The sequence below is a fragment of the Pleurodeles waltl genome, chromosome 7, assembly GCF_031143425.1.
Source record: "Pleurodeles waltl isolate 20211129_DDA chromosome 7, aPleWal1.hap1.20221129, whole genome shotgun sequence".
Classification (NCBI taxonomy): Eukaryota; Metazoa; Chordata; class Amphibia; order Caudata; family Salamandridae; genus Pleurodeles; species Pleurodeles waltl.
The window spans coordinates 109,292,855-109,317,498 of NC_090446.1; the positions used below are offsets into that span (position 1 = coordinate 109,292,855).

The window sequence follows — 24,644 nt, forward strand, 5'->3', positions numbered from 1 at the left end:
AGTCACCAGAAGAGTAAAACATAAGAACAAAGCTATCATTGTGTCTATTAGTTTCTACTGTCCCTCTGCTTGATCTATTTTGAGCACAGCATGTTAAGCTTCTAGCTTGCCTTTCTGAATCACTGGGGAGACATCAGCCCTCATACCTGAGCAAAGGCCTGTGATCTGGTTCAGCATCTGCAACGAGGCAGTCAGCGTCTAGTTGTGGTTCCCTGGTCGGAATCTCCCTCTTGCATGTATTGGGACAAGGAAGTGACTTTATAACTAATATGTCAGCGTGATCACAAAATGTCCCTACGCAGGAATGCCAAGTCTAAACTCCTACCACGTCTATCGGCAATGTACCAGACTGTATCCTTGACTGAAGCACAGAATGAGACTCCAGTGCTGAAGTAGGCTAAACAGTATGCTATGAATAAATAACAAAACCGTAGAACTGGTTATTTGAAAAATAACAGTACGAAGCCTAATAAACAGCATTCAGAGCAAAGTGCACAGAGGCTCTAAGCTGCAAGCAAATGAATAAAATAGATCCAGGGCAAAGTGCACAAAGGCCTAAAGCCCGAAGCTAGCACGCAAAGGATACGTATAACTAACCACACTACACAACAAAACTGAGATCCTCATCCTGGGACCCTCCTCCTCAGCCTGGGATGACTCCTGGTGGACCTTGACTCTTGGCAGCCCCCACCCCTACACACCATACATGCAACCTCGGCATCGTCCTGGACTCAGCGCTCACCATGACAAGACAGGTCACCTCCATCGCCTTCACCTGTTTCCACACCCTCCAACTTCTTCGGAAGATCTTCAGATGGATCACAAGTGACTGCTGCAAGACCGTAACAGACGCCCTGATCACAAGCAGACTTGACTATGGCAATGCCATCTATGCCAGAACCACCAAGAAGAACCTGAGCAAGCTACAACAAATCCAGAGCGCCTCCGCCAAACTCATCCTGGACACCCCTGCCGAGAACACATCACAGGACACCTGAGAGATATCCACTGGCTCCCCGTCGAGAAAAGGATCAACTTCAAGCTCCTCGTACATGCCTACAGGGCCCTCCACAACCTTGAACCCAGCTGCCTCAACCAATGCATCACCTCTTACTCCCCTGCCAGACCTCTCCGCTCCGCCTAGCAGGCACTCGCCACTGTACCCCGCATGAGGAACTCCTCGGCTGGAGGGAGATCCTTCACCTACCTTGCGGCAAAATGCTGGAACACCCTGCCTCTCCACCTCAGGCAGTCGCCATCGCTACCTCAACTCAGGAAGGACCTTAAGACCTGGCTCTTCAACTGAGTCTTGAAGACCTCCCCCACAGCGCTATGAAACCCTATGGGTGAGTAGCACGCTTAAAAAATTGCTGATTGATTGATTCCGCCCTGTAGAGCATTAAATTCATGGTGGGTCTCCTGTCTCTTTCTATGCTTGTATCCGGGGGTGCCGCTGTCTATGTGGGGCAAGCACGTGTGTCCCTGGCCCTCTTTGATCGTGTGTGAGTTGGATATACTGTACTAATCGGTATATGTAATCCACAAACCTATGTACATCGTTGTCTATATATCTGTTGATCTGTGTGCATGGTTGCTTTATGTATGTTGATCTGTGATCAGAGGCCTATGATGAGGGATACTTGTTTGTTTGTGTGCATAAACACATTTGGGCTCTATGCACTCTGAGGCTGCGTATCTGCATATGTATGTTCTATGTTTGAGAGTATTTGCGTTTTCATACTGTGCCTCTATGAATGAAATATATACAAATGACTGTCCATTGGCTTTGTTAATCATTGTTCTAAAGTGATTTCATGCTGCAAAAGAGGAAGCTCTGGTTATTATAATTTTTCAGTGGTACACGTTAACTTTTAAAAGTAAGTGAAGGTCAGCAGAATCTTAGAATAATGTCAGTACCTTAAGGACGTTAAATAGGACTTTGTCTTCCAAAGAGCGACGTAGCTCAAAATGCTAAACAATCATAGACGTGCTTCAGCGTTTTATGTGATGAAGTTGAACTCCTCTTATTCTTCAGAGAAATGGCTGCAATAATGTCATCACTGGTAGTGGATGATGGCGCAGAGCTGCAGTAAGACGCTATTCGCCCAAGATCACACAATGTGATGTAGTGCTGGAAGTCGGATATAGGAGTCGTCTGCGTCCACAGTACATGTTCACTGCCATGTTGCCCTCCAGCCCTTGGCATCGAGCCCTCCTGACAGAATGTACTAGCCTTGAGGCGTAGGGACGGGGACAAGGGGCGTGTCCGGCTGATACAGCAGTGATTTCTCTCCCGTGTGTGTAGGTGTGCCTTTCCGGGCTGCCGTGTTCAGACTCAGAGCCCAGAAGCTCCAATTACAATCGCAAGTCCCTCCCTCCGCAGCAATCAGGGAAGAAGTGTCTACCGGGGGATTCGAGTCGCTTCTGCACACGCGACAACCTGTCACCCCAGACTGGGGCACGGGAACCCGCGGAGTCCACAGATCCCGACTCCCCACTCCTGTCACCGAAGCCCCTCACCGACATCTCAAGCACCACACTGCGAACACAACGGCTTCTGGGCGCTTCGTCGGCACGGGGGGCTTGGACCAAAGACCCTGGAGGCTCCTTCCATTCCGCAGTCTACAGTGGCCCCGTGGAGCTGCGGTGGTGGTCCCTGGAGGGGGCAGCAGTCAGGCGCCGGGCTCTCCGGTCCTTGGACGGTCACTGGTACTCCCGGCTCCTGGACTCTCCGGTCAAGAGCCGAGGGCAGTCCTCGGCAGGTCAGTTCAACTCCGCGCCCTTTGCTGAGTGAAAGACCGCTCGGGGACGCTACTTCAAGAGACAGAGGGGCTTTGCGTCCTTGGGGGCGACTGAAGTTCTCTTGCCCTTGGAGGGCTATGGAGTTTCTGGTCTTCGCTGGGCAGCAGAACTCTCTTGTGGCTTGGGGGCGACAAAAGAGCTATGTGGTCACTTAGAGGGCCGCTGGTCTCTGGAGAGTAGTAAAGTTCACTGACCCTTGGGGACAGTGCAGTGCTCTGGTCCTTGGACGGCAAGGACAGCACTCCGGTTCCTTGTGGGGCTGGTAGAGCTCTCTGGTCCCTTCAAGAACCACAAGAGTTCTGTTGTCATTGGAAGTGAAGGACACTTTCCCTTAGGCTCCTAGTACTACAGTTACTAGCCCGGCGGGGGTGGGGGGTGGTTGGAAGGGGGACCTTAGGTGGAAGTTGAGTTCTGAAGCGCTGTTTTCTTGGGAGGGCAGTAAAGGGAGCTCTGGTCCTTGCAGGGTAGTAAACTTCTCAGTTTCGGAAAAGGGGCTGATGGGTTTCATGGGGTTCTTTGGTCTTGGGAGGGCAGTGAAGTTCTCTTTTTGGGGTAATGGGGGTTGAGCTCTGGAGTTCTCTGGTCCTAGGAGAGCAGTAGAGTTTTCTGGTCTCTAGTTGGGCAATGGAGTTACCTGGTCCTGAGAGATCATTAAAGTGCGCTGGTCCTGGGGTGGGTGTGGGGGAGGAGTGGAGTTCTATGGTCTGGGAGGGCATTAATGTGGGCACTGGAGAACTCTGTTCCTTGCAGGGTGGTAGAATTCTCTGCTGAGTTGTGCAGGGAGGTTGGCCTGTGGAGTTCTCTGGTCCTGCAAGGGCTGTAAGGCTCCATGATCCGCAGGGGAGTTGTGGTCTGGAGTTCTCTGTTCTTGGAAGGGCATTACTGGTTTGTATTAATGGAGGTGTGTGAAGGGTTAGTTCTGGAGTTCTGTGGTCTGGGAGGGCAGTAAAGTTGCCTGGTCTGCGGGGGAGTTGGGGTCTGGACTTCTCTGGTCCTGGAAGGGCATTAAAGTTCTGTGTCATAGGGGGCGTGAGGCGGGTTGCTCTGGAGTTCTGTGGTCTGGGAGGGCCATAAAATAGGCAACAGAAATTTCTGGTTCTTGCAGGGCAGTAGAGTTCTCTATTTGGTTGGACGATGAGGTTGGCCTTTGGAGTTCTCTGGTCCTAAGAGGGCAGTAATGTTCTCTGGTCCCGGAGGAAGTTGGGGTCTGGAGTTCTCTGGTTCTGGTAGGGCATTAAAGTTCTGTGTCATAGGGGTCGTGCAGGGGGAGGTTAGTTTTGAAGTTCTGTGGTCTGGGAGGGCAGTAAAGTTGTCTGGTCTGCGGAGGGAGTTGTGTTCTGGAATTCTCTGGTCCTGGAAGGGCATTACATTTGTGTGTCATAGGGGTGGGTTGGCTCTGGAGCTCTGTGGTCTGGGAGGGCAGTAGAATGGGCAATGGAGATTTCCGATCTTTGCAGGGCAGTAGGGCTCTTTCTTCTTTGTGCAGGTGTGCAGAGTTCTTTGGTCCTGAGAGGGCAGTAACAGTTTCTGTTTTGGGGCAGTAGAGATTGAGCTCTGGAGTTCCCTGGCCCTTGGAAGGGCACTGAGATCTCTGGTCTTGGAATGGCATTCAAGTTCTCTGGTACTAGGGTGTGTAGGGTGGGTTCTGGAGTTCCTCAGTTTGGGAGGGCAGTAAAGTGCGCACTGGAGATCTCTAGTTCTGCAGGGCAGTAACTTTCTTTGTTTCGGAGGGGAAGAGGGAACTCTGGAATTCTTTGGTCCTGGGAGAGCAGTAAAGTTTTCTGCTTGGAGGTGGAGTTTGGGCTCTGGAGTCCTGGTCCTGGGAGGGCAGTAAAGTTTTCTGGCCCCTAGGAGGGCACTGGAGTTCTCTGTTCCTGGGAGAACAGTAAAGTTTATTTTGGTTCTTGTAGGGCAGTACATTTCCCTGGTCCATGGATGGTCAGCTTGGGCTGATGGCCCAAGTGGTGCTTAAACATCGCAGTATTCAGACGTCCTTCCTGTCACGGTGACACCCATGGGGCGAGCTCCCTGGTGACTGACTCGCCAGATCTGCCGGTGAGGTGCCAGGATGGAGAGCATCAACAACAGCCTGAAGAAGAAGGCAACGGAGAGATACCACCGGGCTGAGGTGATGATCACCGGCGAGCAGCTCAGGTAGGAAGAGGGCATGCCACGGTGATGCCACCAGATGTGTTTATCCATCCCTAGACCAGCATGCTACTGCAGTGCAATCAGATGGATGTTTATGTGTGTAATATACTTATACACAGTCTTCAGTGCATGTACACCTCACTCTGAAGCACTTGCAACCAATAGTACAAATTAGTCAGATGTCTCTGGAGAAAGATCATAATTCACATGTCTCACTGATGTCCGTGCTCAAATACTATTTGTTTGTTTGGGTTTTTAATGTAAAGATAGTACACCGTGATAACAATCTGAATATATAAATAAAACAGCCTCTTGGAGCAGAGATGGTCCTGAGTGCTGTGGAGGTGCACTGGAAGTTCAGTCCAGGAGGGTCTAGGTACCTCTAAGAGCACCTCCACAAGAGGACGTACTGGAAGCCATGAGAGATGGACTGCAAAGCGTAGGCAGAAGAGTGCTTTGCAAGTATGTCCTGGAGGCGAGATAACTCTAGTCCATTGTGAACCTCGTGCATCATTCACAGCGCCTTGAAGCACAATCTTTGCCTTAAAGGAAGCGAATGTAGTTATCTCCTAGTAGCAGAGACATAATCAATTGTTTTTAGGCCAAGAGCTCTCTTGACAGCAAAGTTTTGGAAATGCTCCAACGTAGAGAAAGCAGCTACTTTATTAAAGGTAATTTGATGACTTTTTCCAGAGTTACATGAAAGTTATACATTTAATTTTGTATCATTTTATTTGATTAAATGTCAATAATTTAAATGTTATTTATTTGGGGTTCGCAGGGGGTTATGTTAAAGCAACTATCCGATGTAGAGACCCCAAAGTAGTAAGATATAGTTTCTGTGTATACATCACAGGCCGTGGAACTGGAGTGGTCCAGTTCCTCCACCATGATTGGAAAACCGGTGTCTAATGGATGATCCTTGCACAAGGATGAAACAAAGCAGACACGGGGCAGCCTCCCCAACTTTTATTTTTTCTTTGGTGAACATGGAGTGCAGATTGAACAAAAAACAAATAATTGCCGGAATATGGTGCCACAGGACTTACAGGCTCGGGCTTCTCACCATATTACTATGTCGTAAGTTGTATAACGCAATATGCTATTTATTGAGGCACGATGGCACAAAAGTGCTCACTACAAGTGCTTCAGGTAAAGTGGCTGGTGTTAGCCCATCCGGCATTACCGATGCCAAGTTTATCTATGATTCTCGGTCATGGTATTATTGGGCATCACAAGTTGCTCCCCCCACACACATGGACATTAACATGCAACAAAAGATGCTAGTGCACTGATTTCCACATGTAACTTTGCAAGTCAATTTAATTTGTGGGGGAAATATCTTCTAGGCATGACCTGGAGGATTTGACCTTGGAAATGCTGCACCACTTGTGGTTCCCAAAGGGGCCTGTCCCTCCTTTTACCGGATCAATCAGGGATTAATGACCACAAGTAATGAGGGCCATAAATGTACAGTTTGTGGCGTGAGAAAGCAGGGCTATATCTCAGGCGACTGGGCATGCAGATGCTTGCATCACAGAAGAGAGCTCTTCTTCAGGTGACAATAAACCTGCATGGTCAAAACACGCACTTAAAGCGGTTGCTTAGGGTAGACACCTGACAGGTGTGAGCCAGACAGTACATCTTGGTCTCAGGTTTCCGCCATTTTTACAGACTTAGGCCCTCATTTTAACCTTGGTGGTCTTTTTCAAAGACCGCCGAGGTTACTTCAGGCCGAAGACTGCCAGTGGTGGCCTTCTTCCGCCAACCGTATCATGACTGCTGGCAGCCCTCCGCCTTTTTTCGGACGGAGAGCCGCCAGCAGCCATACTGGCAGTCGGTGGTGAAGTGGAGGCTGCTCCACCTCCAACGCCACGTCATCAGAACACCGCCCACCGAATTACATCCCAGTATTCGACGTGACGGTGTTCTGGTGACGGGGTGCTGGTGGCAGAGCAGCCCCCATGGATCTCGTTCCCTCCCGGAGGATCACCGAACAGGTAAGGTGATCGTCCGTAAGGGGAGGGTGGTTGGGGGGTGTTGTGTGTTGTGTGCGTGCATGGGGGTGTGCGTGTGAGTGTGTAGAGGGCTTGTGTGAGTGCGTGTGTGCCTCCGGGGGGTGTATTGTGTGTATGGGAAATGTGACGGCATGTAGGTACTCCCACCGGGTATTCCCTTTGGAGTGAGTGTGACTACAAGGGAAAACCCCACCCCGGCATTACCCAGACCAGAGGCTAATCGCCCCTATTTCTTGGACCTACCCAAAAAATGAACCAACTGTTCAGGTAGGCCTTTAGACCTCCTTTATTTCACTCAGCGAGCACACCCGTTAGCAGCAGTGCTCTGGGGATCCTAGACCCTGACTAATGCCCCTGACCTTCCAGCACATAGAGAGGGCAGAAACATGTTGGTCATGATTATTTTTTAGACTCTAAGAGACATAATTCTCTAATGAGTCTTTCCCCCCTGTTTTAACCTTACCGACATTAAATTATTATTAATTTATTAAATTTAATCAATTGAAATAGGTGACACGTATGGTAATTTTATTCTAACCCTATCTGGATCCCTGATATTTATCCAGTAAGATTAATTTCAGCACTCCTCTTGTTATTTTAACGAATAGGTTGAGTCAGCCCAGGTGGTATCATCTTACCTGGGTGGGGCTAGGTGGTCAAATGATGAAGCATGACACTATTATGTGTGTGAGACCACCTAGTCCGTAAAGGAACTCCCCCTTGTTTAACACAGCCACCCGTTTAGAGACACTCTTTACACATTTCCCTTAGCACGAATCCCCACCTAGCCGGTACTAATAACTGAGTGTACACTGATCTAGTTTCACCCTCAACTTCAACTTCCCCACACCTTCAGTGGTTGAGGGATATGTAAATTTTTCTTGGGAGTATGTGTAGTATCACTCCCATATCTCTCTCTTTGTGTTTCACAAAATGTGACATATATGTCTGTGTGCATGTGTGCATGTATATGTGCATGTATGTGTGCATGTATGTGTACGTGTATGTGTGCGTGTATGTGTATGAGTGGTGTGAGCGTGCGTGTAGGGGGTGTGGGGGGTGTGTGGGTGTTTCTGTGGGGGGGACAGGGGGTGGGGTGGGGAGGGGGTCATACCTCCTTTGGGGGGTGGTAGGGGGGTCGTGGGTATTGGTTGAGGACTCAGGGTAGGGGGGGAGGGGGAGACCCCAATCAGTGCCAGGGAACAAATTCCCTGGCACTGATAGTGCCTACCGCCATGGATTTTGTGGCGGTACAAAACCCCACGAAATCCATGGCGGTATGCGGGGTCCTGATACCGCCGGTGGTCTAGTGATGGCTGCCGAGCTGGAGACCCAGCGGTCGTTACCACCCTGGCGGTCGAAGTGTAAAAGTGGCGGTTTTGCATGGTGGTAACCGCCATGGTTGTTATTCCATTTTTTTCCCACCGGCTTGTTGGCGGTATTACCGCCACTTTTACACCAACCGCCAGGGTCGTAATGAGGGCCTTAGGCCTCACACCCTGATTAACAGAGAACATACAGACTTTAGCTTTAGACACAAGATTAATCTCTTTGGATGCACATATCACAGGTACCAAGGCAACAGTCCATACTCCCACTTAACACAAATTTGTCATTATTTGTCAAAAGGCAGTACAAGTATCTGTAAGACTATACATAACTCACAATTTCAGCCCTCTGCAGATTTGTGTGTCAGAATACTCAAATCTCACAACGTGAGGCTTTTGACTGCAGAGCTATCTCTCAGGTTAAACTACTCATATTACATGACCAAGAAAATCACCATAGTGAGTTGCTCAGGATCCGCGTGAGTGTCAGCAAGGAGCTGCTAGTGGAGCTGCTAGTGGTCACTTGAAGTCCGGATACACTAGCCCCGTCGCCTGCTCACTATTCACGCCACTCTGGGATGAATGTTATTTGCCTTTCAATATTCAATTGTCAGTTTAGTTATTTTTATTTCTGGCCTTATTTTCAGTTCCACAACAAGCCTGTCTCCGAGATAGTGGATCTTAACAGCGCGCGCTTCGTTGGCGCCGCTGTCTGCGTCATGCACACGGCTTGTGAAAAATCCTAGTTACCCAAAGTGTGGCAACTCAGCCAGGTCCACTCGGTGGAAGAACGATGGGCGATTAGTTTGTAGCCAGTGCTGCAGTTTGGCAAAGTTGGCCTAAATATATGACTGTAGCACAAGCATCACGGTACTGGCTCCTGCAGGGAGCACATCCTCCATTGAAATGGCCTCTTGAAATGGTCACTACATTTGCATCAGGCGCACAGCTTTACTGCTAAATCTCTGTATCCAGGGCCATCTCTAGGGCAGAGTGACTGGTGCAACCACACTGGACGCAGACCTGGAAGGAAGGGGGGAGGGGAGTGTCCTGGGAGGGTGGGGAGCGCTGGGTTGAGCAATAATTTAAGATTCAAAAGCACCTGCTGTAGGGTTCCTTGTGCGTCCAACATTCAGGCAGCAATAAAAATGTCAAGATAACGCTTGTGGTTCCTGCTACAGAGAGAGTTCAGAGTTTTATCATGCTTGCATTACACAATTGAAGCATCTTGGATTATCTTGCTCCGGTTAGAATCTTGGTTTTCATCATACCTCCGATGTACACAAAAATGTGCCTCATTTGAACTTTTTTTGCTGCTTATACAGTTTGAAATATTTGTAAAGTTATTCTACACGTACTTAAATGTTACCAGTGCTTAATTTGTGCTTATTGTTTCCGGTGCAGAGCACCGACCCTTATTTTTGCGGCCGGCACTTATTTTTCTGCCTCAGGCATTTTCTGCGAGCAAAAGACACATATGGGGAAAACGGAGGAAGACAAAAAAGAAAAAGAGTCACAATAGGAGAAAGCGGAAAGCTGCAAGAGTGAGCTGAAGGGGCAGGGAGTGGCTGTAAATGGATTGAAGAGGCCCGAGGTGCCTTCAGGATTCGTCTGCCTCATTATTCGGTGTTCGCACATTTAATTGCAGCAGCCGCATGTTTTAGAGGAGGGCTTTGGGCACCAGCACCTTTTTATTTACAAATTAAGCACTGAATGTTACCCTCTGTTAGAAAAAGTTTGACATCCTGCAGCCTTTCCTTTCGTCCTTCCCGGAGCCCAGCAAGATTGTCACTTGGCTCACATTCGAAAATTCCCTCAGTTTGCAACCAAGGAAGGGAAAACTGGACACTACTCTGCAGGTTATATAAACAATAGTTTGTCAAAGGCATTTGCATGATACTTGACCTTGTCCAGTGAATGTGACGAGCTAAAGGCTAGATTGAAAAGCCTCCTTAGTGCTGCAAGCGATGGCATTCCGCCGAAGCATAGCGCTGTCTCCAAGACAGAAAGTAGCCCCTTTCACTGTTTAATAAGTGAGGTGCCAATGTGCTTTTTTTATGGTAAAAAATGTTTATTTAAACTTTTTTTAAAAAAATGGTCGAACGCTTGGGTAATAACGCCAGAACTTTTTGGCTTTGACGATGTCTTTTCTGTTTATCTTGCCTCCTCGTCCATTATCTCAGTAATTGGAAAACTATGCCAATAAATGTATCTATAGATTTATATTTGCAACCGGAGCTCCTCCTAGACACGCCCGCCACCTGTCCCTTCGGTGAGTTTCAAAGACAGACGGACGGGGCAGGCAGTCTACGCCAACCTGTCCTGGTCTGCTTCTGCTTCGGGAACAAGTTGGGCTGGTTCTGCCTGGGGCGAGCCTCTCTCCTCCCGTGCTCCCATTGGCCCTGCCCAAGCGCACAGTGTTTTTCCACTTCGGGGTTCCAGCCAATCGGACGACGGTAGAGAGTATTGTGTCTACGCGCATCACGTGGAGTTGCTGTACAAAATAATAACAAGATAGTATTTATACAACACTTCCTGGAATGATGACGTGCGCCTTCGAAACACATAAAACAATAGGCGTTTTCATTCAGTATAATGCTATCCGTTTTTATCGACTTCGGAAGAATGAGTATCAGAATCAATCTCTCAACTCTCAGGATTCCTTCATTTGATCTTCAAATTGTGCCCGTCTCTGCAGTAGGCGCACAACCTGCCGAGCTGTCATATCACGTGATTTGCATTGCTTCTTCCAAATTTATCAGCACAGAGAAAATTATGTTCTGCTAGTTCAGTGCTTGCCATTTATAATCTCTTTAATCGTGATCACTCAGTTTTGAGCACATTTCTTACCACAAATCATTCCCTCCTTGATGAGCCAGAGTTGCTTCTCTGTTGCCGCTGCCAGACTCATCCTGGACCACACATGCGGAGAACACATCTCACAACTCCTGAGGACCCTCCACTGGCTCCCGGTCAAGAAATGAATCACCTTCAAACTACTCGCCCACATGTACAAGGCCATACACAGCACAGGACCAGCCTACCTGAACCACCGCTTCTTCTTCAACACCTCCCTCCACTCTGCCCAGATGGCCCTAGCCACCATCCCTCGCATCCGCCAGACCACCGCCGGAGGACGATCCTTCACCTACATCGCAGCAAAGAGCTGGAACAACCTACCCCTGCCCCTCAGACAAACCCCTTCACTCACCATCTTCAGGAAAAACAAGACGTGGCTCTTCGGATGAGGCCCCTCCTCTACCTCCCAGCGCCTTGAGACCCTCACTGGTGTGAAACTGCGCTTTACAAAAACTGATTGATCTGTATGCCTCCAGCTGTTTGTTTTCTTGCAGGATGTGTATCAGAGGCATAGTGAGGTTCCATGGGCCACCAAGCAAGGTTTGGAAAGGGGTTCCTATTCCCTGGTCTAGTAGTGAAAAAAACAACAGTAATTGGTGTGTGCAGGCCCTTTCCAAGCACGGGCACCACTGCACCTGATTCACCATTGATAGTTATGCCCTGTTGGATATTAGAAGGATGACTCATTTCCCATCATGGCCAACTTAAGGGCATACCGTTTTTGAACCACAAATGAGAACAAAAAGCACTAATTAAATGATGTTGCAAGATGGCTGCCAATTTAATTAAAAATAAGAATTATGAAAGTTATATACATAGTGGAAAGGTGTCTTAATTTTTCGTGAAACACAGAACAGCAATCAAACTTGCTCCATTGTATTAGATATAAAAAACAGCCGAAAGCCATGTCTTTTACAATTGGCCTGCCGCTGGGGTCTTCCCTTGCGCTGGTGCTCTATATGGTTGTGGTGCATATTACACACCTATGCTGGGGTCAGAGTACCCCTTTTACAGCATAGGATTTGTACTGGAGGCATACCATTCCAGTACAAATTCCTCCTTCTGGTTATACACAAAAGGATGTCATGCACTTCAGCACAAATGAAATGTTGTTTTTTGTTTGAGAAATTGAACAATTTCCCCTTGTTAGCGCCAGCTTCTAGGTTGTGTTCATTTTGTATGCAAAGCCCAGTTCAGCGATCTTAGTAGATCAGGCTTTGCATAAAAACCTGTGGATGTCACTGCAGATATGCCCAAGTAACATCCCTTTAACACCACCTTGAGAGTAATGCAAAGCAGTGCAAAGTTCTTTTTTGCACAGTGAAAAGGACACCTTTCCAGTGAAAATTGCCTTTTGCACTGGAAAGAAATTACCAGGCATCACTTTATGCCACTTTGCACTGGCAGAGTGCCTTAGTAAGTCTGGGACATAAGGTCAGCTGGTTGGGATTGTTTCCTGCAGAACTGGGCTTGTTGAATGAAAAAATGGGAGTCTGGTAGTGACTTCGTGTGTCCCCTGGATCATCTCAGTCGATTACAGGATGATATGCCAAGTCACGATTTCAGCACATGCTGGCAAAATGCCCAATATATACAAAAGTTTTATCAAGTAAACATTTCTAAGAGCACTACCAGCTAAGCTAATTACTCTCCTCAAGGTAGAATTTGAAGCCTGACTCGGCGTTCTCAGTTCCAAAAGTGATAAATTGTTGGGCAAGCAATTGATTGACTAGTTCTCATTTGTTACCAGAAATATCAGAAAGGCCTGTTCTCACCATCACTTAGTAGAATCCCACCTGCATTTACGTTTCGAGAGTCCTAACAATAAGGCGATGACAAACCAGTGTGTACGCTGGGTTCACAAGTCTCATGTTACCAAGGAATTTTTGCCCACTTGCTTCTACTTATTCTGCAAATTAAGAGAACTCTTAATGCTCCAGTCATCTCCCATTGAAGCCACTCCAGAGGAGGGTGTCTGTAAAGTTACAGGCACAACACAAACATGCAGTACAAAAAAACAATGTCACGCAGAAGGCAACTAGCAGCAAATAGAAGCACACGTGTATCATATTCAGGTAAGTATTTGTTAGCGATTAAGATTGTTTGAACAATTGAGCAGCATTTGAGGACCCAGAAAGAGTAAGTTAAACAGAAATTATTCCTAACAATCCTGTCCTTTCCCAGTCTACATTCTTTGTGAGTTAGGGGTCGCCTCACCAGTTCCTGGTTGCATCCCTTAAGCCAATCCCAGCCTCATCTCCACTGTGGAGGTCCACCCAACTTCTTGATTCCTCTGTTCACCCCAAAGGAGGAGCAGGATCCGCTTATATGCAAATCTAAAATAACCATGCCAGAGGCATCTCCTGGATGACCCCCTCGCACGTGATGGAGAGATGCAGTGCAGTGGTGCAGCGAAACTGTGGTCCCCCCTGTAAAGAACATGAAGGGGTCCCCCCTCCAGACTCATTCAGACCAGGTGCTGTGCTGAGGGCCCCCCTCCCGCACCGCGGGCACTGTGGGGAGCCTTTGTTAAGCAACTGATGGGGTGGGCAACCAGCACACAATGTTGTCTTCTGGCGTAGGCTACATGTCATCACCCAAAAGAGCTAAAAGATGGGTCACTCAGTTAAGTGGAGACCAGAGACAACCTCAGCACCGTCCATTTTCAGCCCCCTGTAAAGAATCAAGGCTCCTAACCCTTCCTTTTAAAATCCGGGTGAAGTAGCTCATTGCGTGAATTATTTGATGGAAGCTGCCAAGGAGACCAGAAACGTCTCTGCCCACCATGGTCCCACTCCGCCACAGGCCAGCATAGTTCATCCACCATTCACGCTTCCTCCAACGGACCACAAGGGCTGGGATGCAGAACAAAATACAAAACAGAGGAACAACTCCTTGCCTGAGACAAGTGCACCCCATCAGGGTGATAAAACTTTCCACTTTGAGACAACTGTGGAGCATAGTCTATAAGCAAGAAGTATTATGTAGTTTCAGCATTTTTCACTTTAGGCACTTAATGGAGCCATTAACCAAAGACTCTCCACTCCAGACCTTTCTGGGGGATCACACAAGATCATTCAACCACCAACACTGGAAACTCTGCATCAGCCTGGGCAGGTGAGGAACCCCTTTGACCATGCTTAGCCAAGTCCTTACCTTCCAGAGCAGCAGTTTAAGAGAGGGCTGCCTCTGGGCTGGTGAACTGGTTCCCACTAAAAAGAATAAGCAGCTAATTATGGGGCTCTCCTGCCAGCCGACAAAATGCTCGTGAATATCACTGTTAGGTAAACCACGACAGTGGAAGAGGGTTGTGGGCTTTGCGCGGATATGTTCAGTGCACAGGGGTGTAGCTTCCATTGATGCAGCAGGTGAGGTGCAGAGGCAAAAGGGACCAGGGGCCTAAGGGCCCCACTGAGCCCTGATCACTGCTTATTTCACATTTCAAACTGTGGCCAAAGGGCCCATTCCCTGCCGTGCACAAAGGCTCATGACTCTGACAACACCACTGAGAGTGCGGGGGAAAATAGAAACATTAATGATGAAGCATAAGGAAAAAAAATAAGAAAGGAAAAATTATGGATGAGAAGAAAAATATGGGCAATTACAAGGCGAAAAGGACAGGGGCAGGAATAGAGGGTGTAAGGAAGAAATCATGAAAGTAGAGAGGGATAAATGATGACAGCTAGAAAGGAAGGGTAAAGAGAAGGAAGAATGCAAGAACGAATAAAATGAAGGGTAAAAGGACTGATGGGGAAGGGTCAAGGGAAGAATAGCTTTAAAGATGGAAGAGTGAAAGGATGGGTAGTTGAAAGGGTAAATGAAGGAAAGGATGGAGGAATTGGCAGATGAGGGAAAGACTGGAGGAAGAAAAAGTGAAAGGTTGAGCAGGAGGATGGATGGATTTACAGATATTTTCATGGGTGGGTTGGTGAAAGGATGGATGTGTGCATGAAAGGGTAAAATAATGGTTGGCTGGATTGGGTAGTGGAAGAAAGCACTGTTAGTTGGGTAGTGGATGGAAAGCTAAAGGGATGAACAGATGGATTATCAATTGTTGTGAATGATTAAATGGAGGGGCGAGAGTATAAATGGATCGATGGAAGGGAGAAGGGAACTCTTTCAAGAAGGGTAGTGTTTGCTCACTTCACATGCTCTGTTATAGGTATGGTTCAGAGGAAGAGTATTTCATTTTCTGGATAATCCCTTAACCATCAACAAAGTCATCAAGGCAGCTGGCAGAAGCCCCTAGGCCACAGCTCTTTCCATGACAGATTTCTTCTTCTGCAAACAAAGGCCACCTCATCATGAAGCCAGCCTCTTGGGCCCACATGTCAAAATCTCCTTCACAAATGCCTTTTAGGCTCACCACACATGTGAGTGCCGTATCACCAGCACTTTGGAAAAAGGCATGTTGTCTGATAAATCCAAGAGTTAAGGATAAAAAGAAATAAGATTAGCAAATTATCCCATACGTGCCATGATACACAAAACTAGACTATAGCTAGCACACATAAGGCTTTTAGCAATCTGTCTGCATCTACCTGCCTTCCGGGGACGCCTAGGCTTAAGGCCATACCCTTCTGCTGATGTACCTGCTAAAAAATTAAGGAATGCAAACTAAACTTTGTGGGATTGATCTCAGCTTTCAGCAAAATCTTTTGAGCACTCTAGAAAACTGGTATCTTGGGAGAAGAACCATGGTATGAAGAGGAAATAGGCCCCTTGCTCTTACAAATCTCAATGCCCTCTTTAAGGGCACTTCTGGGTAACATGGGGACCCCGAGGTGCCATACAAAAGTACATGGTCACCCATCCTGGGTTGTTCTGTTTTTCAGAAGGGAAGGGACATGGGCAATTCCACTCTACACTTACTAATGTTCTTGAGCAGTAGCGCGCAATCTAAATCAGCTGTTCACCTAGGCTCCCACTGACCAACCATGGATGCTCCATAATTTGGCAGGAAAAATGCTATATTCAACACTGCTGTGTTACCTTTTGGTTCTCCTACCATGCAAGGCAAGCTGCTGCAGTTCCCAGTTTGTCAATATCAATCAACCTTCTTGGGTTCTAGTTTGTTCCATCCATACTCCTACAACCATTAAATCTCTTCCTAATGAGTAAAGACTTTGAGAAATCGTACACCCCAGCCACTCCAGCACAATAGGTCAGAAAGGCCATATGTCTCCTTGCCTAAGCTGCCAACCCCACTCACTCGGGAAGACGATAAAGACTTCCCACGATTCCAGAAAGAACAATTTGAGCCCTTTACCTCCCTCAATACAAAACAGGTAAAGTTGAAATGGCCCTCAAAGGCTTTTTAGGGTCGAGCCTGCGTTGCATGCGCTCGCGCATGCGTATCGCAGCGAGGCGCTTTTGTATTTAGAAAAGGGCTCGGAGCCCTGTCAACTTCACGTCAGTGTTTTTTATTGGTTCGTGGGCTTGCCTAATAAAATCTGCTTGCTTTCATTAGTCGAAGGCACGCATACGTCATACCTTTTCCGGTGGCTAGCCCTCCTCGAGCGCAGCGACCAAGTACAGAAAACATGCGAGGCTCGCTGTTTTCCATCGGGCTCGTGGACTTCTTTTTTTCTAATTTACGAGCGCGATCTCGCTTGGCAGAAGTCGAGCGCTTTACATAGTTAATTTCACTTTTTCGGGTTATGTACATAAATTAACTTTTGCCCGATAGGGTTAGGAGTTTACAACGCGATCAGCTCTAACATGAGCAAACGCGAGACCCGTTGCATTGTAAATACTTGTTTTGTCTTTGGAGCTAGGATGCCTCCTACAAGGTCTAGAAGGGTAGTGCACCAAGACTCCAAATATGTGTGGAATGTGAAGGGGTTCTCAGCTGTTTGTGGTTGAAGCATCTGAATTAATGGGATTTGAATTGCGACTGAGCATTTGCTCTATTATTCAAGGGCCCAGGGACTTGCTAAGTTTCAAACCACACATTATTCTTCAACTAAAACAACACCATTTCCTTTAACAACTACAAAACCATCCAGTGTTTTGCACACTACTGATTGAATGACTCGACCACTGTCATATTGTCAGACCGAACCACCATAGACTGATCACAGAAGTGACTTTTCCAGATAGGGCTATGAAGATTGGACAGCCAAGAGGAAGAATGAATAGAGTGAAATTAAGTTGATACTACAGAACCCATAGCCGTGCAATGTGACTTTGCGTGCCCTCATACAAGCTACAATAGAAATCTTGAACACCACCACTTTTTTCTTATTGCAATTTACACATGACTATAACTGTATCTATCTCAAAGCCCCAAAATGCCAAGGTTTGCAGGGCCACTGCTCTTTTCCTTTGCATCAAGAAATTATCCAAGTAATGCCAAACTAGATTTCCTCTTCAAGAAATATTCCCCACTTCAAGAAAGTACTGAGCTTCTCAAAGTAGGCACAGGATACTTAGCAAACCGTGGGCATACATTTGTCAAAGTAGAAGAAACCTACAAACTGGAAATCAAGTAGATGGTGATCCTGAAGGTAAACTGAAAGAAGTCTGAAAGTTGACTCAATGTTAATCCTGACCGGCACAGCTTCTGCCCCCAAGGACCTTGGCATCACTATTGCTTGGGCTAAGGAGGCCTATTTCACTGAGTATATGGCAGGGTCAATAGCATTGTTAACTGACTGCTGTTTTGGGGTAGACCATATAAATAGGATAAAATTCCCCCAGCCCCTTATTTGGCAAAAGTAAATTTGGGGAATAAACAATATCTTCTAAAGACACTGAGCGGAAAGAACAGGACACCCTTCCCAGACGCTTTTCTTTTTTAGTCTTTTTCCTCTCAGTTTCCATATGCACCCGCTATGACTGATAATTCCTACAGATAGTCCTCTTCAAGGACTTACTGTGCTGGACTCACTCGACAGTGCAAGAGAATCTCATCTGCTAATCTCTAAATAAGGCCCTGAGCCACTTGGATGTGATTTAGTTTTTGGTCAGAGCTGCCTCCGCTCCAAGCTTAGCAACCTTTGTTTTTGATTTCTCCATTGCAACACCAAGCGGAAGATAAGAGTAGCACAAGTGTGCCCGCTCATTTTCCTTCCTCTGAGGTAAGTGTTACACCAACCATAACATATTCCCCTCACTTTAGTGCAAGAGTGGATTTAAGAATTAAAAAACAATGGCCCATATTTATACTTTTTTGAGCCGCATTTGGGTCATTTTTTTTATGCAAATTCGGCGCAAACCTAATTCCATATTTATATTTTGACGTTAGACATGTCTAACGTCAAAATATAGGAGTTTTCACCATTTTTCGGATGCGTGCACCTACCTTGTGTCAATGAGATGCAAGGTAGGCGTTCCCATCCAAAAAATGGTGATATCCCTTCAGCCCCATATTAATCCTCCTTGCTAAAATGACGCACGGGTGGGAGTAGGGGCTCAATAATGGTGCTAAGTTTGGAGGAACATCTGGGTCAGACCAGGCGTTCGGGGACCTGTGGACCAATTTCCATGGTTACACACCATGGAATGGGGTCAAAGGTCCCCTCCCCAAGCCCCAGGAATACCCCCCACCCCCACCAGAGGAACACCGGAGGATAGGGGACCCCATCCCAGGTAAGTCCAGGTATGTTTTTTTTTTTTTGCCATCGGGGGCCCTAACCTGGGGCCTCTTGCATGGCACAGGGTGCAATGGCCATGCCCAGGGGACACTTGTCCCTTATTCTGGCCTTTGGGGTGGTGGGCATGACTCCTGTCTTTTCCAAGACAGGAGTCATGCTTTTGATGGTTGTGCACCAGGAAATGGTGCTAGTCTGGTTAGAGGCATTTTTTGTCTCTAAGCAGGCTAGCATCATTTTGTGACGCACAACCCCTTCTTTCCCTACCGCCACCCCCACCCGGCTAGCATCTTTTTTGAAGACGCTAGCCCAAGTTTAGCGCCGGCTTGCGCCATTCAATAAATACAGCACCCAGCTGGCATTGTGAAATGACGCAAGCCAGCGTTAACTTTTTGCCGCAAAACTGCATTAGCGCAGTTTTGCTGCAAAAAGTAAAAATATGACCCTATCTTTGTGGTTGACAAGGTCAATATAGGAGAACTTAACCACTCTTTTTCCGAAGCAGACATACATCTTTGGGTAAGCCTTCTGCCATCAAAAAAAGGCTCCCTCTGAGACATAGTTTACATTTTTTAATGGTGATTTCTTCTTTTGTAACATCTATATTACAGTTGAGAAGATATAAATCCCGTGTGAGAAGTATATCTTATCCTAATCTAGAAAAATATAAGTACACTGGATGATTTCTAGACTGGAAACACGTCCCAATCACCAGACACAGTGGCACCGCTGAATTCAGCTACTAAGGACAGAAGTAAGTTAGTAGGGAACTTACAGTCATGATTAAGTGCTGCAAACACGGAGGACCATCTGAGGCATGAAATAGATTGACTATTAAGACATGAAGAACTGTAGCTTGCTCTCCTGCTTTTTTATGTTTGCCTAAGGGAAACACAAATAATTAACAAGCATTAGCAATGCCAACAGGCCTGGCTTATGAATTAAAGCACCTTTTGTGTCACGGATGGGTTAGGCCAGAGGTCTTCAAACTATTGGCCAGTGGTTATTTTTTGGAGGGGGTGCAAATGCGGTTAGTACTTGTAAATGGAGGTGGCCTGGAAGCGCAATCTTGTTTACCTTGTGGTTTTTCTGGAGGTCAGTATTTACATGCAGTGGGAAAAAAATGGCAAATCTGTACCAATTTTGTTGTTTTTCTCCTTCATGTAACCTCATAAAAGAAAATGCAAATTCCTTAAATAAAAAAATGCAATGTGAAGTAATTGTTGGGAAATGTACTCTTTTGTGTTATGAAACTTCAGGTGGTTATGTGAACATTGTAGGTGTCTCTGTGCATGACTAGAGTCACAGACTAGAATCCTGTTTTCAGTACTAGTGGCAAGGGACTTGTGTGGATTAGTTAACAGCTGAGCCATTCGAAGCACGGGTATTTCCCACCAGTATTAAAATGATCAGAAGATGATGCAAGACAATGAAGAGCAGGCCTCGGTCTGTGGCAATGCTTCGAGATATTGAGGGATGCATTTTGCTTTTGCTTTATTTAACGGTTGTTTGCATGTGAACCCATTGTTTACAATCTCAGTCAACACTTCAGTTACAGGTAAAAAATGTAGTTTTGCATTTTTTGAGACCCTTGCAGTGAATGACCTTGAGCAAGTCTACTCTTCATTTAAAAAAATTCTTAAAGATGTGAGTGGGTTTCAGGTCTTCTGGGTGTTTTAGAGAATTTGTTTTAAATTTCTTTTCACTCGGGTAGTTCAAATATGTGATTGCCAACTTTCTGGGCACAGTGCTTTTATGAATGTGACTTTGTCCTTTTGCTCTTTCATAAGTCCCACATTTAGTATGGTATATGAGCTACAGAACAAGCACACCTGGAATGATATCAGAAGCCCCTTCCTCCTGCACTCAGCCCTAAACCTCCAGCTCCATCTTTCCTTGTCATAATGTTTTGGAGGGGGGCTGACTTCATATCATTTTGCTTAAGGAGACTCAGCAAAAATGTTTGAAGACCTCTAGGTTAGGCTGACAATAAGCCATCATACAAGCACTCTGCCACTCACTTGCGCACTCATGCATCTATTCACCCATTTATTAACTCATTCTTGCATTTACTCTGTGACACATCCACAGTAAAAAAATACAAATTCAACAACACATGCAAGATAAATTAAAAGCATACAAATAGAAAAAGGAAACATGCTGCTGTCTAAACACTACAGGCATTTGCTTATAATAACACTAAAAATAGCAGCAGGTGCCTGTCTTACAGAAGTATTTACATAGTCCATTGTTGTAAAGCCCAGGCACAGCCACCACATTTAGAACCAACTTGTTGGCCATCTTGGAATGGTAAAAAAATGATACATTATGGACAGCAGTATTCCATAATGGTGGCCTGATTTAGTGGAATCGGCCACGTTGGATACTGCATATAGAAGATGAAATAAGCAGCAAGCAAGTGACCCTTTAGCATTGCAGGGGAGCTGCAGGAACCTCTTAAAAAGGGGAGAAACAAAGACATGAAAGGGGAACAAAACAAGGAGAACATTAAAAAATAAAGTGTGGCCAACCAGCCCTGATACTGAAGCACACTCATTCTTTTACACCACAATAGAGCCTATGACTGATTAGGACTGAACAATTGATCCATGCAATGTGCTGTCATGGATGGAAGCAGAGTGTAAATGATATTCAACTAGACCCATCGCACAAGAGAGCTAACCCAAAGGCCTTTAAGTACCTATATGATAAAGATTGTTGGATATTGATGTGTGCATTATTTAATGATTGTCTATTACAAGATCCTGGCAAGCAGTTAACCCTGTTTGGCTTTCAAAAGAGATTGTTACAAGAATTATTACAGTGAAAAAATCTTCTACCCCCAGGGTTTGTCAGAGGCAGTACCCAGCATCAAAATCCTTACCTACAAAACATTCCAGGTAACAAAATACCTATTTGAAGCCTTTATTTGAGTAATTACCATCCACCCTTAAATGTGTATTGACTTTAAAATAAAATGTTCACAATCAATATATCAGGCCTGCTGGTTATCATAACGTTTAATAATAAACAGACATAATTTCCCAGTAAACTAATTTAACTAGATACCTGTTTATAGCCTGTAACATAATATGATAACAATCCACTGTCAGTTGCCTGTTGGCTTTAACTAATGCTTTTCACAATAAGTAAATCAGGCTGATTGGCTTTGTCATAATGTTTCATGATACACAGATCAAACCTTTGGAATTAGGCATGGTGTTTTACAATGAACTGATAATGTTTATACCCTTTAACATTGGCTTTACAACTTAGCAAACACAGGCCTATTTAAGTGCACATAAACTAGCAAGCATCATACATACTGTTATAAAATTACAAATATGTAGAAAATACAGTTTGCAGAACAATATATACATTTTCAATAGGCTCTCCATTAATTATGAGTATGAAACCCCTCAGGGCTTGTCAATGTAGTGTCCAGCGTTCAAATCCTTGCCTACTATGATAATCTGTGAGATTATTTGTAACAAAATATAGTCTGTAACACAATGTGATAACAATCAACTGTTAAAAGCCGTCTGGCTTTAAGAAATGAATCACACAATAAATAGGTTAGAGGAACTTCTTTTATCATAATGTTTCATAATAAGAAGACCAGGCCTATGGTATTGGACATAACATTTCCCAGAGCACCAATCAGGCCTATAACTTGTCACTATAACTAACACAGCCTACTGTTTGAGTTTAATCCTTTCCACATGGCAACTATCATGCACAGAGGCAAATAGTTAGAAAGGTATACAAAGTTACAGTTGGTTAAGCAAAATATTATCTCTCCTAAAGCAGCCTAACAAGGATTTTGTGCAGCCCTGGGCATCCCATTATGTACTCATACGTACAACTGCTCTCTGAAGTGTACATTTACTAATGGAAGGGGAGGCGCTGGGACTGGAAAACAGCGATACATTCCTCATGACTGCCCTTCTCCCTTCTGTGCTGCTGCAAGACAACAACAAATAACATAAATTATCTACTTATGTAAGAGCATTGCAGTGTGATGTGCCTGTCACCGAAAGGTCAAATTCTGTCCCATTGTAAGCTTAATACATTTTGGTGTTAGTGAGATCTTAATAGGCAGTCATAATGCTGCTGGCTCAGACAGCTGGATATACAAACAAAATAATCACAAGGAAGCACTTTTTTATATGGAAATAAACACACCCTGACCAATCAAAACATGTCTTTCAGTCCACCTACAAGTGGGAAGAACCAAAGGCTCTCTCTGTAGGACTCCTTGAAGCTCTTTTTTTAGGTTGATCACATAAGATCTGGCGACATCTGTGGAATCAAGCTGGTCCTAAAAAAGGGTTTTGGTCTACCTTCAACAATTTAGGTCCTGAGGGCAGCATTATTTAGCACTCTGCTAGTTAAGTGTACCCTAAAAAGTAATCGCAAATCCACACCATTGGTAGGACAGATGTGGAGACCTTCCAAAGTTCCATCCCAAAGGGCCAATCGAGCCCACCTTATGTACATTTCTTCACTTTGGATGAGGATCAGGACACTTTGTTTGGGTGAGGGCGTAATGTTCTTCTGCTCAAACATCGCTGGGTAACTATACCATGCCCATAGTGAGCAGGGATCCCTTGGGATCACCATAGACCTCTTCAAAGGCTCGGTGGTTTTGTTGACTTGTCTAGTTTGGAACCATGCCATGCACATCGGGGTAAATGCCTAAGCAGGGAAGTAATCCAGAGCCACTCCCTTGTTGCTGCAAAAGTTCTAAAGTACCACCACTAATGTCACCGTATATCTGGTCCATAAAGTGGTTTAACACAAGCACACCTGGTACAACTAGGTAGCTCTCCAATGTGAGAAGTCAGAAGCCCCCACACAGGAACAGGTCTGGTTTTCGGTCCGTGCTTTGCTCGGTTCTGAGTTTTCATCCTTTCCTTAAACACACCACCCTCAGCACTCATCCATTTCTGATGTGCAAAGCCAAATGACTCGGAGTCAACCCAGAGCCTGTCTGACCGGACAAGCAACAAGCAGAAAGGCCAGATGTGCACCAGGCACATCACCTTTACTCCAGTGCTGGAGACATTTGCTGTTGCATCAAAATGTCCATCATCTTGGTAAAGGGCCAAATTATAGCCTAAAGCTGACCTTTTAACCCTGGACCTGGCTATCTATGTTTTGCTCCAGCCCCCCCCTCAGGACAGAACACTGTGCACGGGTGGAAGGCTACTGAGTGGGTTCATGGGGGAGGGGCCCTCTCCAGTTACTTTGCAGGGTGCCCCCCCCTCTCAAGTTTCCTTACGCCACTAAACCCTGCCCTTCATTAACACGCTGCCCGAGGGCAGTTACCAAGTTCCAAGTTCGCAGCTGCCCAGGGCACAGTGCATTCTTTGTAATGAAGCACACCGGGGCCTTTTATAGGCAGGACTCTCCGGTTCTCAGACCAGCAGTATTAAAACCAGATCCCTATCAGGTCCTATATTCATGTTCCTAGCTCACAAAAAAATACTGATCGGCTTTTTACCATTAACTGTAAAACCCATTAAAGTACTCCATGTCAGCTAGTTAGTTCCTGTTCACATTTCCTGTACTTTACATAATCTTGCATTCCAGAACAGTGTACCTGTACTTTTCTTTCGCGCAGCCTATTACTATTGCATAATGTGTACTGTGAACTGTCGCCTCACCTCACCTTACATTGCATAAGACTGCTTTTTCCAGGATGTTGTGTTTCTGCATCTTTTTCCATGCAGCTAATTACTTACTGAGGCCCTCATTGCAACATTGGCGGTCTTTTCGCAAGAACGCCAAGTTACCGCTGCGGTGAAGACCGCCAGCCGTGGCGGTCTTCCGCTCCGAGTATTATGACCGCTGGCAGCGTACCGACGTTTTCCGTACGGAAATCCGCC

The 24,644-nt window shown here is 45.9% G+C and overlaps 1 protein-coding gene across 3 annotated transcripts in view; it reads left to right on the forward strand.

Annotated features, from left to right (window-relative positions):
• Positions 1–2,363: 2,363 nt before the first annotated feature.
• Positions 2,364–24,644, forward strand: part of LOC138303787 (DEP domain-containing mTOR-interacting protein-like) — a 140,233-nt gene continuing 117,952 nt past the window's right edge. The window contains exons 1-3 of one of the 3 annotated variants that reach the window (XM_069243198.1): positions 2,364–2,762; positions 4,713–4,956; positions 21,600–21,653. In XM_069243198.1, the coding sequence (XP_069099299.1) occupies positions 4,871–4,956; positions 21,600–21,653 (140 nt within the window). In that variant the 5' untranslated portion in view covers positions 2,364–2,762; positions 4,713–4,870. The remainder of the gene's footprint in view (positions 2,763–4,712; positions 4,957–21,599; positions 21,654–24,644) is intronic. The other 2 variants (XM_069243196.1, XM_069243197.1) reach the window with 2 other exon arrangements.